At 43.2% G+C, this 13,478-nt stretch overlaps 1 protein-coding gene across 1 annotated transcript in view; it reads right to left on the bottom strand.

Annotated features, from left to right (window-relative positions):
- Window positions 1-12,827, bottom strand: part of LOC117431743 (PDZ and LIM domain protein 7-like) — a 34,113-nt gene extending 21,286 nt beyond the window's left edge. Inside the window, exons 1-2 of the mRNA XM_058996625.1 lie at window positions 12,685-12,827; window positions 6,739-6,844 (exon numbers count right to left, since the gene is read on the bottom strand). Of these exons, the coding sequence (XP_058852608.1) occupies window positions 6,739-6,844; window positions 12,685-12,749 (171 nt within the window). The 5' untranslated portion in view covers window positions 12,750-12,827. The remainder of the gene's footprint in view (window positions 1-6,738; window positions 6,845-12,684) is intronic.
- Between the last annotated feature and the right edge of the window lie 651 nt (window positions 12,828-13,478).

Genomic DNA, 13,478 nt, shown 5'->3' with positions numbered 1-13,478 from the left:
CATTTTGAATGGCTTATGGTTTATAGAGTCCATATGCACGTATGTATGTACATATGCATGCATGTATACTGTACTCTGCTCAGCATTTAATCTGATTCTTGTTATACAGCTCCCATGCCCTCCAGCCATTTCCTGCTGTAGTAGTCACAGCAAATAAAGGGTTCTTTTGGCCCATTTTTGCAGTCTTTAGTTTTTGATGCATTTCCTCCTCCCCTTTTCCTTCACAGACAGTAATGCTCGTTCTTGTCCCATTCTCTCAAACACACTCTCCACTGCGTCTTCCCTGCAGCTCCAGTTTACTGGCCAGTAACAATATTATTAACAAACCTTTTTATTGCATTTTCTGCCACAGCAGCTTTAAAATGATCCCGGAAGACGCATGCAAAAACAATTTACATCATGAAAACGTAAGCCATCTTTAATCTTCAGAGGGGTTCAGCTGCATTCTGCCTGCCCCACCCTGTACTGTCTTTAAAGAATGCCTGAGAACTGGAAGCAAGACACCATCTCAAATCACACTAGGGGTGGAACGATTTGTCGCGTATCCATGAATCGTGATACTTCCTTTACATTATATTATATTATTTGTTTATTTAGCAGACAACTTTATCCAAGGCAATTTACAGAGACTAGGGTGTGTGAACTATGTATCAGCTGCAGAGTCACTTACAATTACGTCTCACTCGAAAGACGGATCACAAGGAGGTTAAGTGACTTGCTCAGGGTCACACAACAGACGTGTGTGTAATGTGTACCATGTGACAACATAGCTAACTGCAGTCCAACAAACGGTTCATGAATGATAAACAATGGCATTTAGAGTTGTTATGAAAACATGCTCCCGCTGTCTCATTTAAAGCCTATAACCATTGCCCATGTATTGTTAAGCCCCTATTTACAATGTCAAACATGAACTTCACTGAGGTTAGAGAAAACCTGCTGCCCTTCAGTTTCTAGAAGACATTGTACTACATCTACTACTACACATGGCATGTTCAAAAAATGGAATTGCAGGAAGGTTCCAAAGTTGTATCCTAATTTAAACTAAACTATGCATGGACCCTGTATCCTGCACGGTGTCAGGGCTGATTCAGCCTTGACTGGAAACTGAACCCAGGACCTTCTGATCCCCTGCAGCCTATACAGTCCCCCTGGCCCTGCAGCTGGTCTTGGCTGAAGTGTCTGTGGTAGCAAGAGGGCTCTCTGCTTTGAGTCTCTGCTTCCCTTAGACGTTCTCTCATCGCAGCTTGGTGACTGGACTCTTCCAAAGAGCCTGTAGTATCCTTGATACGCTAGTGACCTGCGACCCCCCCTCGTCTGTGGAGCCCAATTCGGACTGCTTCATGTGCCTGTTAAAAGAGCTGCTTCACCCCAGCGGTGGACAGTAGGAAAGCAACCACTATGGTCAAGAAACAGCTATAAAAAAAAAAATTACCAAACCTAGTTAATGCTTCCCTAGAGCTGTATAAAACTAAGCACAGCGGCTTCCGTTTCCAAATATAACATTTAAAAGATATTTAAACATTGATTTTCCATATTGGTCAGTCTTACACTACAAATCCAACAGGCAGCACTGTCAGCTGATCATGTGATCCTAGTCACATGTCCACTAGCTAAGCAAGAGGCGCCAAGCCAGCGTGACGTTCCCGGTCGAGTTATGGCGAGCCCAGCAGCACAGTAGTTGTATGGCACTTCATGTATTGTTTACGAAGCTGTTGCTGCTGACTGTTTTGGGAGTTGTTTTTACAGCTGGTGGTTTTGAAAATAAATGCCTTTTAACCACGCTAGTAATCTGTTGAAATGTACTGCTGATAAACAAATAGTTTATTTTGCTTCTTTTATTTGCCATTAGTCTGTTACTAAAACTACAGATATCTTATTATGGCTGCAGTCGGTCTCACTGAATGGCAGGTGCTGTACAAGATCTCAGCTAATGCACCTCAGAAACCCTGCCCTGACAGACCTGCATCAACCTTTCCTGTTATTCAGTCCAGTCTGAATCCTGGGAGTCCTCTTTGAAACTCAATGGGAACGGTTCTGTTGGCGGATCTCAGCTAGTTAGCTCTGATTGAACCCTTCCCCCAGGAACAAGCCGTTCAGTGTCCCAGTGGTTTTGGAGATTGAGACATCGTTATGGGGCTGGTGCTCTGTTGTGTTATTATGTTGTGGTGTTTTGAGCAGGGTGCAGGGTATTGAACCTCCCAGTGTGAGAGACGGGAACATCTGATCCCGATGCGCCTCACAGCTGTTCCATCGCTCGGGTACATGGCATCAAAGTGCTGAGGTCAGGGCTTCAGGAGGATAGAAATAACTGCAACACCACGGGGCTAGGGACGGTCAACAAAGGACAGAGCAGCCAGGTCAAGGCAATTGGTTAGGGACAGTCATCAAATGACAAAAGCAATGTCGGACACAGATGAAGTAGGAATCCATCAACAGATAAATTTAATACTGCCACGTCAATGTATTATTGTATTAAAACAGCAATGTGTATCTTTAGTGATCTACATTGCAAACCTTACAGTTTGAGCAACTACTGCCAAGTAACCAAGACAGGGATTATTAATAAATAAAACCAGCAGAATCCACTCAACAGATCTCTTAGGGTAGCTTTGAAAAGGCCTGAAGGTGCACTAGAACATTACAAATCCATCATCTCAAAACCAGGGATTGATTAAATACTGTACTTTAGTAAATGGCAGGAGACCTTGCGAGAGAACACATAACACCATGTTCCTTCGTGGAATGTGGATGATAAAGAAAACTGCAATACTACATTGAAGATAATAGCAATATTCTGCACACACACAGCCTGTTACTACCCCGTAACTTTCAGAGATAAATGTTAATAAAAAGCAAGTGCCAGCAACAGAGTCACCTCTTAAACACGCTCTGAACTGATCAGGGTTATTGCAGGAGTTATCCAGCCAGCAATTAGCCACTGGGAGAAATACAGGGCAGAGGTCAGAAACCTGGGTTGTGACCTGGCCTGCATGTGACCGAAAACACCGATCCAGAACTCGCAGCTTCTCTGCCAAGAAGTTGTGTTATATAGCAGACTAACATTTTGCAGGTGTGGAAATGGGTAGACGGTGTTCCCTGATTTGGAGAAACTTTCAGGGATCACTTGGGATATGTTCAGGGACCATCGCCTGGAACCCCTTCTCTCTCTTTGGGGATGGGAGATAAAGTAGATACACTCTAAACCTAAACAGCTCATATGTGCACCCAAGCAGTTCCCGTTTCAGTTCTTAATTCAGCACTACTAGTGTTTAATAGTTATGGATCATAATGTACGAGTGGACCTCCATGCACAAGAGCTGAAAAGCATGCTCTTTCCTAGAAAGACAGCAGGCGAAGGGGATGCAATCTGAGGAATGATCAGTTTAAACCAGGGGAGGACGCTTCCTGCTCAAACACGCCCCCTGGCCCCGACACACACCTCGCCCGTCAGGCAGCCTCTCGGCAGCTCAGCGGAGGAACCGTGCCAGGACAGTGCTTAACCCCAGAAGGAACTCATGTGCACACCAGGAATCCAGCTGGCGAGGATCCAAGGGAACATAGTGTTTATATAACATTGTACAAAATACTAAACAAGGCATAGCGTTATCTGCACTGGCCGAATGAGATAGCAGTACTAAACTGAAAGATACTTTTGCAGTAGTCTGGCTGTGTGGACAGCGCACAGGGAAGACCATGAATAATGAAGCACCCAGCCTTTCCACTCAGTCAGGTGCAGAGTGCATTAACTCACAGCTGAATGAACTCCCCTCTGCCTGGGGAAGACTCAAATCCGACACACAATTGCTCCATTTTGGGATGGCTGCCAAGTCTCCCATTTACTTTTTGATTCTTGCTAGAAAAGCAGGTTTGTGGGGTTGCGTCTGGACATGTTAACACAAACCTTTGCCTACCTGCTGTTGCTCTGGGAATCTTTTGTGCAGTCACTCGCTCACACAGAGTTAGTGGGTACTTGCACAGTACCTGAGCTGTTCAATCACACAAGGTTTCAGTGCCAGCAACGAAACTGCTAGTACTGCACACTTCCTTTCCCCGACAGGTCTCAGCAGCTACTGTAATCTGTTTGGCTTTCTATTTCTTCGAAGGATGTACAGCACACTGCTCTTCTGCATCATCAGCCTGTGTGACTCAAGAGTGAACAGTTCCCAGTCATGGGAACAACATTATAAAAATCCCATCAAATAAATCAACTTGACAGAATCCCAGATTTGTCATCGCTCCAGATGTCACCCTGCTCGTAGCAGGATGTGAAGGATTTCAAATACCTGTTCTTAACTCCTAAGCATTATCAACGGCCCACCTTGTTGGTTCTTTGCCGAGGTAAATACACTTGACATGCTGGTAAAATTAAATAATAAACATTTACCTATATACAAATATCTGCCCCCCCCCTCCCAGCTGGAAAGGTTTAAATAGATTGTGCTTTGGTAAGAGTCTAACTGAATCTAACTTTTCCACATACCAGCTTTATCATAACATTTACAGACAAGCCCATATACTGTAGGCAAGCAGAGCGCAACAACTCATCTATCGAGTTCATGATTTATTGCCACATGCCAGTGCTGAAGCACACCTATCTGCTGCCAGCTCCCCTTGGATGCTGCTGCCATGCACCCTAACATTTGGAAAGGCGTACAAATAAGGGCAGGAAAATGCCAAGCGGGGAGGGCGGTTGATACAGGCATTCGTAGCTATTGGGCTGCAATTCCTTCAGCTATGCTTTCGACCTATAAGGAGAACAGCACAAAGTTCTGGAGTAGAATGCAGAGCAGCATTTCCTTTTGTGGAGCTCTGCTGCCTGTGAAAACCGTATGGCTTCGCAGCCGCAGGGAGGGGGACGGGACGGGAGAGATGACTACAGTTTGATCTGAAACAGACAGGGCTTTCCAGAAATCTGTGTGACCCCGGACTTCCAGGCAGGCAAGGGAATCATATGGATATCATTAAGCTTTCTTCAGAGTCCCCACCCCCTGTTACACATTATCAAGCATGCCCGTTTCATAATGCGAATGCCCTTCCTCCCTCCCCCTTTCTCAATACAAAAAAGCATTACCCTGGCACACCTACTGTTGATCAGCACCCTAACACTCATGTGTTGCTCCTGAATATGGCAGCAAGATCCCCCGATGGCTACTTTGCAGGTGGTCATGGAAACAGCCTAAACCAGGATGAGGGAGCACAAATCCTCTCTGCTGTGCCCCCTCTGGATCTCAACAGGGCCTCTCTTGAAGACTTGTTAACATCAGTCAGGCTGCAGCAATAATGAAACGAGGATCAAGGCAGACCAGCCTGAATTCCAGCAAGCACCAGGTGTAATGACCAGAGCGAAAGGAGTGTTGCTATGGCGACTATCTCTGGACAAACAGACTCCAGGCACCAAGCAAAGGTTTATTTGCACAGCATGACCTCTCCGTTTTGGAGAAGCGTTTAATTTCCCTGCGAGGGCTCATAAACTATGTTTACTTACTGAAGAGGGGGCCTTTTGAAGAACCAGCAAATCACTTATTACCTAAAAAGGTTGGAGCAGCATGCTGGGTGGGTGTGGTGGGGGTTGTGGGCCAGGCACAGATGAACAGCTAGCACCCCAGACTGTGAACTGCAGGCCCCGTCCTGCTGTAGCGCTGGGACAGAATATTACAACAAACACGGCTTGAAATGTCTTCGGTGGCAAAAATCACTGTGTTTGTATTCGTTGTCATAACCGGATTTATAAAAAGAAACTAATGCATAAATGAAGTCTGAAATCAGACACATTCATTTTACATTATTTCTACTACAAAAAGAAGAATGGTTCACTATTTTCTTGAATAGGCATTTTATTTAGTTCATTATACCTGTTAAACCTGCTACAGAATGGTCCTCCATTATCGGAGTTGCTTCTCGTCAGTCTAGATGGATCAGTCTGGTCTTGTGCAAGTATGCACACCCTCCTATCTTTTCACTACAAAATGCTTCAATGCACGCTGATATTATACCTGTGGTTTTCAGTTACGCCAAAAACTATCGTGTATAAATCGAAAATCTGGATTTTAAAAAATAAGAACTTTTGAAAACAAGTTGTTATAAAACTATGTTTTTTCATTTTCTGGTTACACATAGGCCTATTTATTCTCCATAACTACGTGTGTGTGTGTGCGTGTCGTTTTAAGAATGGACAGCTGTCACACGAATGCAGATGTCTGGAGTTGTGACTGGTAAAACCTTTAAAATGAGCAGTCACTGAGACGGGCAGCAGGTTTTCCCAGCGGAAACGCTGTGTAATCTCTAAAACGTTTCCACCCTGGGTATTCAAAGGCTAATACGATGACAGATTTATAAAATACATTGCTAGATGAGCTAGATTACAGATGGATTAAGATTTTGTTTTCTTCAATTGTTTTCTGTAACACGCCTCTATTAACCAAACCCATTCAATGCTTAACTCATCCACATTAAATATTTAAAGAAATTTAAAAGGAGTGCCTGTGAACAGCTGCCAAGACTCATTACATTTTGTAACTTGATCACAAACCTCGACCCGTGTTTCTGTCAAAATTGCTGTAATAAAGGCAAAACGCCTGGCTGGTCCAGAGTATTGCTCGGATTCATGTGCTGATCGGACAGTAAAAGACCACCTGGACAGAAGCAGTACAAATCTGAAGGGATGGAAGATTCCTCGTTTAGCTCTGTGGTTTTCCATAGCGCTGCAGGTAGCTCTGCAGTGGCGTGCCGTCTTACCCGCGAGACTGTGAGTGGCATGCTGAAATCCTTCCCTCCTTGCAGCCTGAATCCCCATGGAGCCGGTCCCTCCAGAGTCACTGAGTAGACATCCATGCTGCTCCTTCTGCATAACAAAACAGACATTGAATCACTTGTTACTATCATTAGTATTGTTCATAGCCAGGTGGCTTGTTTCACACCAATCGTGAACGAAGCAACTTCAACCAAGATTAATCTGGATCAGTGAAACCGGCCGCATCAAAAGATTACTGGCCATCTCATTTCCAAGGGGAGGAAACTCAATCTTACTGAACACAGACTCTTCCCCCTCCCCAACCCCAAAAAAAGAAACACACAGAAACAAGTATCTTCGGGTTAAAGGAAACATTTTGCTAAGTTCAGGTGTCAATGTTTGACTGACTGGTATAATTATATCTGTTTACAGCCTAGGAATGTGTTTTTCAAAATCGTACGAGCTAGCTGGGAGAACTCACAACCCAGTTTAAAGAAATTACACCCAGAGAGACTTGGTCCCATCTGTAGCCACATCTGGCACCCAGAATAGTATATATCCAGTGCATGTAACTGAGGAGCTCAGAGTTCACTTAGGATTCGTATTTCACGCAACGGTTTAACTCTAACAAGGGTCACTTACAATAATAAATTAATTCATACCGATTACCATGCACTCAGTGTTCTGCCAGTCAGAACTGCAGCTCAGCTGTGAATGTGGGTCTGCTTGTCAGACATTTCTAATCAGCAGGAACACAGAGTTCTATATTTCTCATGCCAAATCTATGTCTTCATTAATACATTACACTAAAGCATGCTGCTGTTTTATGAGCACAGCTGTAGCTTTGCAAAGCAAAATTGGTTACATTAACTTTCCCCAAGAGGAATTCAGATTTGCCTTCAACATTTGGTTTCTTACCACAACAAAAAGTACACAGTGAAAATCTCCAAGGACGCCAACTGTTCTGCAACACCTTAGAATACACTTGCATGTCTGATTACTGTAGCGCACTGCACAAATCAAACCTAACGAGAGGCAGAGTCTGTTTTAACCCTGCTGAAACCCAACACCTCACTTCCAGTCACGGATTTCACAGCTGCATCCAAGGTCACAGACCAAGACCACTGAGCTAGTGGCCGAGCTTGGATCTGAAATTGAAACCAGGATCTCCTGAATGTGATAGAGAAAACATTCATTCACATTGCTCACATTCTTCAAGTGTGAATGGAAGCTACAGGAAGCTTGCAGTTGAAGTGAATTTACTTCCAAGCTCTGTCCCATTTCGCCCTTGTTGAATGCCAGAGAGTACCTAAAGCAGTGCAGTATAAAAGTGAATTGTGTTTCATCACGCTATACGATCGAAATGTGGAAACACCTTGTCCGTATACGAATGAGGAGAGCAGACTACAGTGCTGTACGATTCTAAACCCAAACTCAGCTAAAACTTTCCTGGAGTCTGACAAATCAGATGCACCTCCAGCAAACAGAAAAGCTGAACAAAAGTTGATGCAAATGAGGCAGCACTGCATTCAAATCCAAACATTATTCACACTTCAAGAGAGAATGCCGTCAATGCAGGTTTGTAATCAGTTCAGCAACTCTAGGTCAATTCCGAAACTGGCTTCCCCAGCTATTACAAACTGAACCAGTGCTAAGTGCCTTGGATATCCTCTCCGTACCCCTCAAAAACAACCCCCAAAACCCCATCTAGACCTACCAGTTCTCCAATGGGCGAGTCTGAAACCTGAGCCTGTTAAACCAGTTAAGAGGGGGTCTGCAGTGAGCCTCAGTTTCCTCACCACAAGCAGTCTCTCCTCAGCTCCAGTGACGGCACAAGCGCTCCGGCTCTCTCCCGGCTCTGCTAGGAGGCTATATAAGGAATGTAAAACTACACCGAACTATTTGAGCACAGCACCCCGTGAGTCACGGCTCAGAGAGGGGACGTCAGCGCCCTGCTTTCCTGGCTCTGCCACTCACATTCTAACCAATAATGCTGGAGTAGGAAAGAAGAAAGCAAAACATCTAGGATACAAGGCAACATTCCTTCCTGCTCAAACCACATGCATTCCACGCACAGTTACACAGCTGGTAATTAAAAGAGTGAAACTAGCAATTGAGGGATTTAAAGAGTGTGTGTGTGTGTGTGTGTGTGTGTGTGTGTGTGCGTGAGTGTGAGTGTGAGTGTGCTCTCATTCTCATAAATAAATAAATAAATAAATAAATAAATAAATAAAATAAAAGGCTATATTTGATTAAAAGGTTTAGGCCTCTGAAGGTTTTTGTAAAGATAACAGACACATGCACGGTTAACTATCAGAAATGTTGGTTTTCATAAACAAGGCACTTTTTTAAAAATCTCTCGACTGGTAGTATTCTACAGATCGGGGAACAGCATTAAGGTCAGGCATACCTTGACCCAGCTGGGTAAAAGCAGGACTTCACTGTACACACTTCAGGTCACACTCTCAGAGCTCTTTACTCAGATCTATTACACGCACAGCAGCTGGAACGTGTCAAAGAACAAACCACTTCAGTAACGGACCCTCCGGCTGACACTTATTTCATTCTCTTAGGTCCTTCCTGGTAGTGCCAAGGATTGGCCAATCGACGCTAGTGTTTCTATCTGTTGAAATGTTCAGAACAAAAGAACAGGTTGGGGGAAGACAGAAATCCCACTCAGAAGATATTCTTGAAAACAATCAAAGCCTCAGTTTAGCATCTCATCTGAAAGGCTGAGCTGCCTAAGTTCTGAATAGCTTGTTGATCCCAGAACCACATCCAGACAGATCCCAAGAAAATCAGCAGCAACGACAATGACTTTGCAACCTGTTCCATACACCCACCACTCCGAGTGCAGAAGTTCTACATGACCATCCGTCTCTAATCGGTTTCCACACGTGTCCTCTGGTCCTGGTCTTGTGCTACACTAAGAGAGTGACTGGGGTTGACGTACAGCAAAATTCAATTCACAATTTAGCCTGGCTAACTCTGGCTGGCATTCAGTGATGCACAGAGAGAGAAGCACATCTCACATGGTGTAGTGGCACTATCACACAGTATGTCACCACGCAAAGCTGAGCAACTGAAGAGAAGTATAAGGCTTCAGACATCTACACTCGTCTCCAAAGAGGACCTGTCCCCATGCCAGGAGAAGATTAGTGAAGATATCAACACAGGTGTGGCTGAGCAGGGCAAGAACGACACAGGCTGAACCTGGTCTTGGAAAACCAGCTTGAACAACTGGGTTCCAATTAGGTTCATTAATGTGAAAGACAGAACACCACAGCTACACTATCTTACCAGCAAACAGAACAAGGATTCAGTCCCCTGTGGACTAGAATAAATAATTAAAGATAAAAAAACAACATTGCTCAGCTCTCCCCCATCCATCCCCCATCTCTAAATATCTAGAGAATCCAACTGTGATGGAACTTAAGAACATTGTTACGGAGTTATTGACAGGGTCAAAATGTGGAAGTACAGTATATAGAGGCTGTATTTCACCCTTCCATGCCCCCTCCCACCCCCATGTATGCAGAGAAGCCTGTCCAAATCCTGATGAAACTTTACAAGTAGAAGTTACAGTGAGAGAGCTTCACTAAGTAGAACATACAATGTCCACATGGTAAAGCCATCAATAAAAAAAATGTAAAAAAAAACACCTCTTGAAGTTCCTATACTGTGCTTGGCCTCTACAGTCCTGTTCCACCACAACAGTTTCATGAGGGGCCGAGCTGATAAACGTACACACGACAGCCAATGAGCTACACATTGCTTTAAATGACAGCCCTTCCACACACAGTCCAAACTGTGTACCGCTCATAAACCAATTGACCTATGAATGTGTTAACAAGCCAAAGTACTGCGTCCTCTGGGCAATGGCCTTGTGTGCAAATTAAAAGGTGCAGCAGGCATTAGTATGTGCTCAACACAGTGCAAAAGAGAGACCTGCCATCCCCTTTGTTCAGCGAGACTAAACAAAGGGGGATGTTAAGAAAAACATCAATCTCGGATGACTATTCAATAGGCCTACAGTACATTCTTCCACAGTTTACACCTTTTTTCACTTAAGAAGAAAGCTGACCTTGCGTTGCCTATAGTTACAGCTACAACATGCAGCAGATGGAGGTTATGGAGTGTGATCTGCTAGATCCACAGTAGCTCAGAGGCTTTATTTTCTAGAAGAGAACATCACAGAGATGATATTTTCAGCACAGGCTTACAAGGCAACAAGCAACAAATATGTCAAATCTATTTATAAAACCCTATGGGGCACCTTTAACATCTAGGTTCAACTTCGAACACTGGCTGGCTGGCTGGGACTTCCTTTGTATTCCCAAGACCTCCCAGCACCAAGAAACCAATCTGACAGCAAGCAGGCTCAATGTTTGTACGTTTTCATCTGCCACCGAGGTGGAACTGAAAGCCATTTGACGGTACAGTTCAGCTGGGACTCTGACCTCCCCAGTTAGGCTTTCTCCAACACGCGCTTATAGAAGAAGCTACACGATTGGATAAAGCAAATTTTGACTGCAGAACAAAACAAAAACAATAATTATATTATCAGGGAAATACTGTACACAGCTGAATTCATTTATAAAATGGCAAATATACTACAATGTGACACGTACAGCACAGGCGATGTTTGACCTGGAGCGCAGGCAGGCAGGCAGCCAGCCTCCAGTTTGATTTTACAGTGAGATGAAACCGAGTTGTACAGACTGGTTTCATAGTGGTGAAGACGGAAACATGGCATAAATGAGGCCTGAGCAAAACACCTGGGAATTTCCTACGGATCCTTCCTGCTGAGAAGGAGTAAACCGGCCTACAGAATTACAGTCTTTTTTCATTTTGCTGCCAAGTCTAACGTGTAGAGTAGAGCGTACTTGTCTCCAAAAGTTTCACAGACACTTTTGCTCCCACAGGCTCCATATTCATTAAAAATAAATCTGTGTTGTACAGTAAAATAATTTCTCCAAAAAAATTAATTCATCATAATAATAATAATAATAATAATAATAATAATAATAATAATAATAGTTTATTACATTTAATTAAATATCATACAGGCACAATGGGTTATTTTCAGCCATTAAGGTTTATTCCATACATTATACACCATATTTTTATAATAATAATAATAATAATAATAATAATAATAATAATAATAATAATAATAATAATATTATTATTATTATTATTATTATTATAATTATTATTATTATTAAATTTGCCTTCTTTTTTCTAAATTGAAGGTTATAAAGTTATATTATTTCTCTTTCTTCAGTCGTGATGTTACACTACTAGGAAGACTTTTTGCAGTAAAATAATACAATATTATATCATTCGCAGGATTATATCTCTGTAAAAACGCAGACGGCACAAATATGTTCCAATTTACGTCACGAGCGAATGCTGTCCATATCCCAGTAATCGATTCCCAGCACTCTGTAATTCCCAAACGACTGCCGGGCATTCCTCTAAAGTCACAGAACCACTTGGGATTGGCGACTTGGGTCTAATTACTACAAATCGACAGCAGCTACAATTTACTTTTCGCTTACCAGCAAGTAACAACAAAAATGCGTCTCTCCCGTCCTTTGCAGAATTGAAAAGTAATTTAATTACCGAAAAGCTTTTCAGTCTAGCCCGCCACTCCCATCTCCGCCTTTTCCTGTTGACAGAACTAAACTAAACATCCATTATTTCTTGCCAAGACCCGAGGCAACTTATGATTTTCCAGAAAAAAATAGTAATAAGGCTTTTTGCAATTAGCTAGACCGAAGAATGTGAATGAACTGACGTGTGTAGTTACCTCAATTTTCACAGGACGTGTGTCGTTGTTTGTAGGCAGCTACGGTCCTTGTAAAGACTTTTATTTGATTTTTTTACCCCTCCAAAAAAAAAAAAAAAAAAAGAAAAACCTGTTAAAAGTTTTCCTGCAACTGTACCTCCGAGCAGCACCGGGTCTCCTCGTTCCTTTAGACGCGGACGGCTGCGGGCTGGGTGACGTCATTGGGGGTTGAGTGAGGAATCTCACAGGTACAAAGCTGCGTGACCGCGCCTGCTGCCAGCCCTGCTTGCAAACTGCTCCCAGACTCTTCCTTCCCATCCCAGGCGACTCTTGAGCGCCGCCCTAGGTTGCAATAGGACTTGACATATCTTTGGCTGAGCTTTGAATCGATTTACCGGTTAATGATAATGTACTGATAATTAAAGCAATTACCGGCACATATGCACGGCGTGTTGAGATGCACAAAAATATCAAACAACAAAACGCTAACCCGACTGTCGCACGCCTTCACTGACAAGTTAAACTGTGCTACTGGATTAAAAATAGGTCGAAAGAAAGAAAGAAAGAAAGAAAGAAAGAAAGAAAGAAAGAAAGATGTCAGCACTGAGGTTAGTTAACATACACAGATAGTTCAGATAAACTCTAGTTAATAAACAGCATTTGCAGATCTGCTTTGCAGATTTTACACTAGTGTCTTTTATACATTTTTTGGTTTTGCTTTGCTGAGCCTTGAGTATTCTCCTTTGCACTTGTTTCAGAATGGAGACCAATGAAGAACTAGCAGGCTAATCGATGTCAGGCACTGCTGCTTTGGTTCCTACGCTCAACATCGCTGAAGACAGTGGGTGTGAATCATTACGCTGCTGAGGCGCTGTAGAAGGAGACCTGTGATCGGACTTGGGGTTTTCATTGCTGGAGATTCTAGCACAGCTGTACACTCCTATTAAAAAA

This window comes from Acipenser ruthenus, chromosome 22 (genome assembly GCF_902713425.1).
Source record: "Acipenser ruthenus chromosome 22, fAciRut3.2 maternal haplotype, whole genome shotgun sequence".
Taxonomy (NCBI): Eukaryota; Metazoa; Chordata; class Actinopteri; order Acipenseriformes; family Acipenseridae; genus Acipenser; species Acipenser ruthenus.
This window is presented reverse-complemented; position numbering and strand designations above follow the sequence as displayed.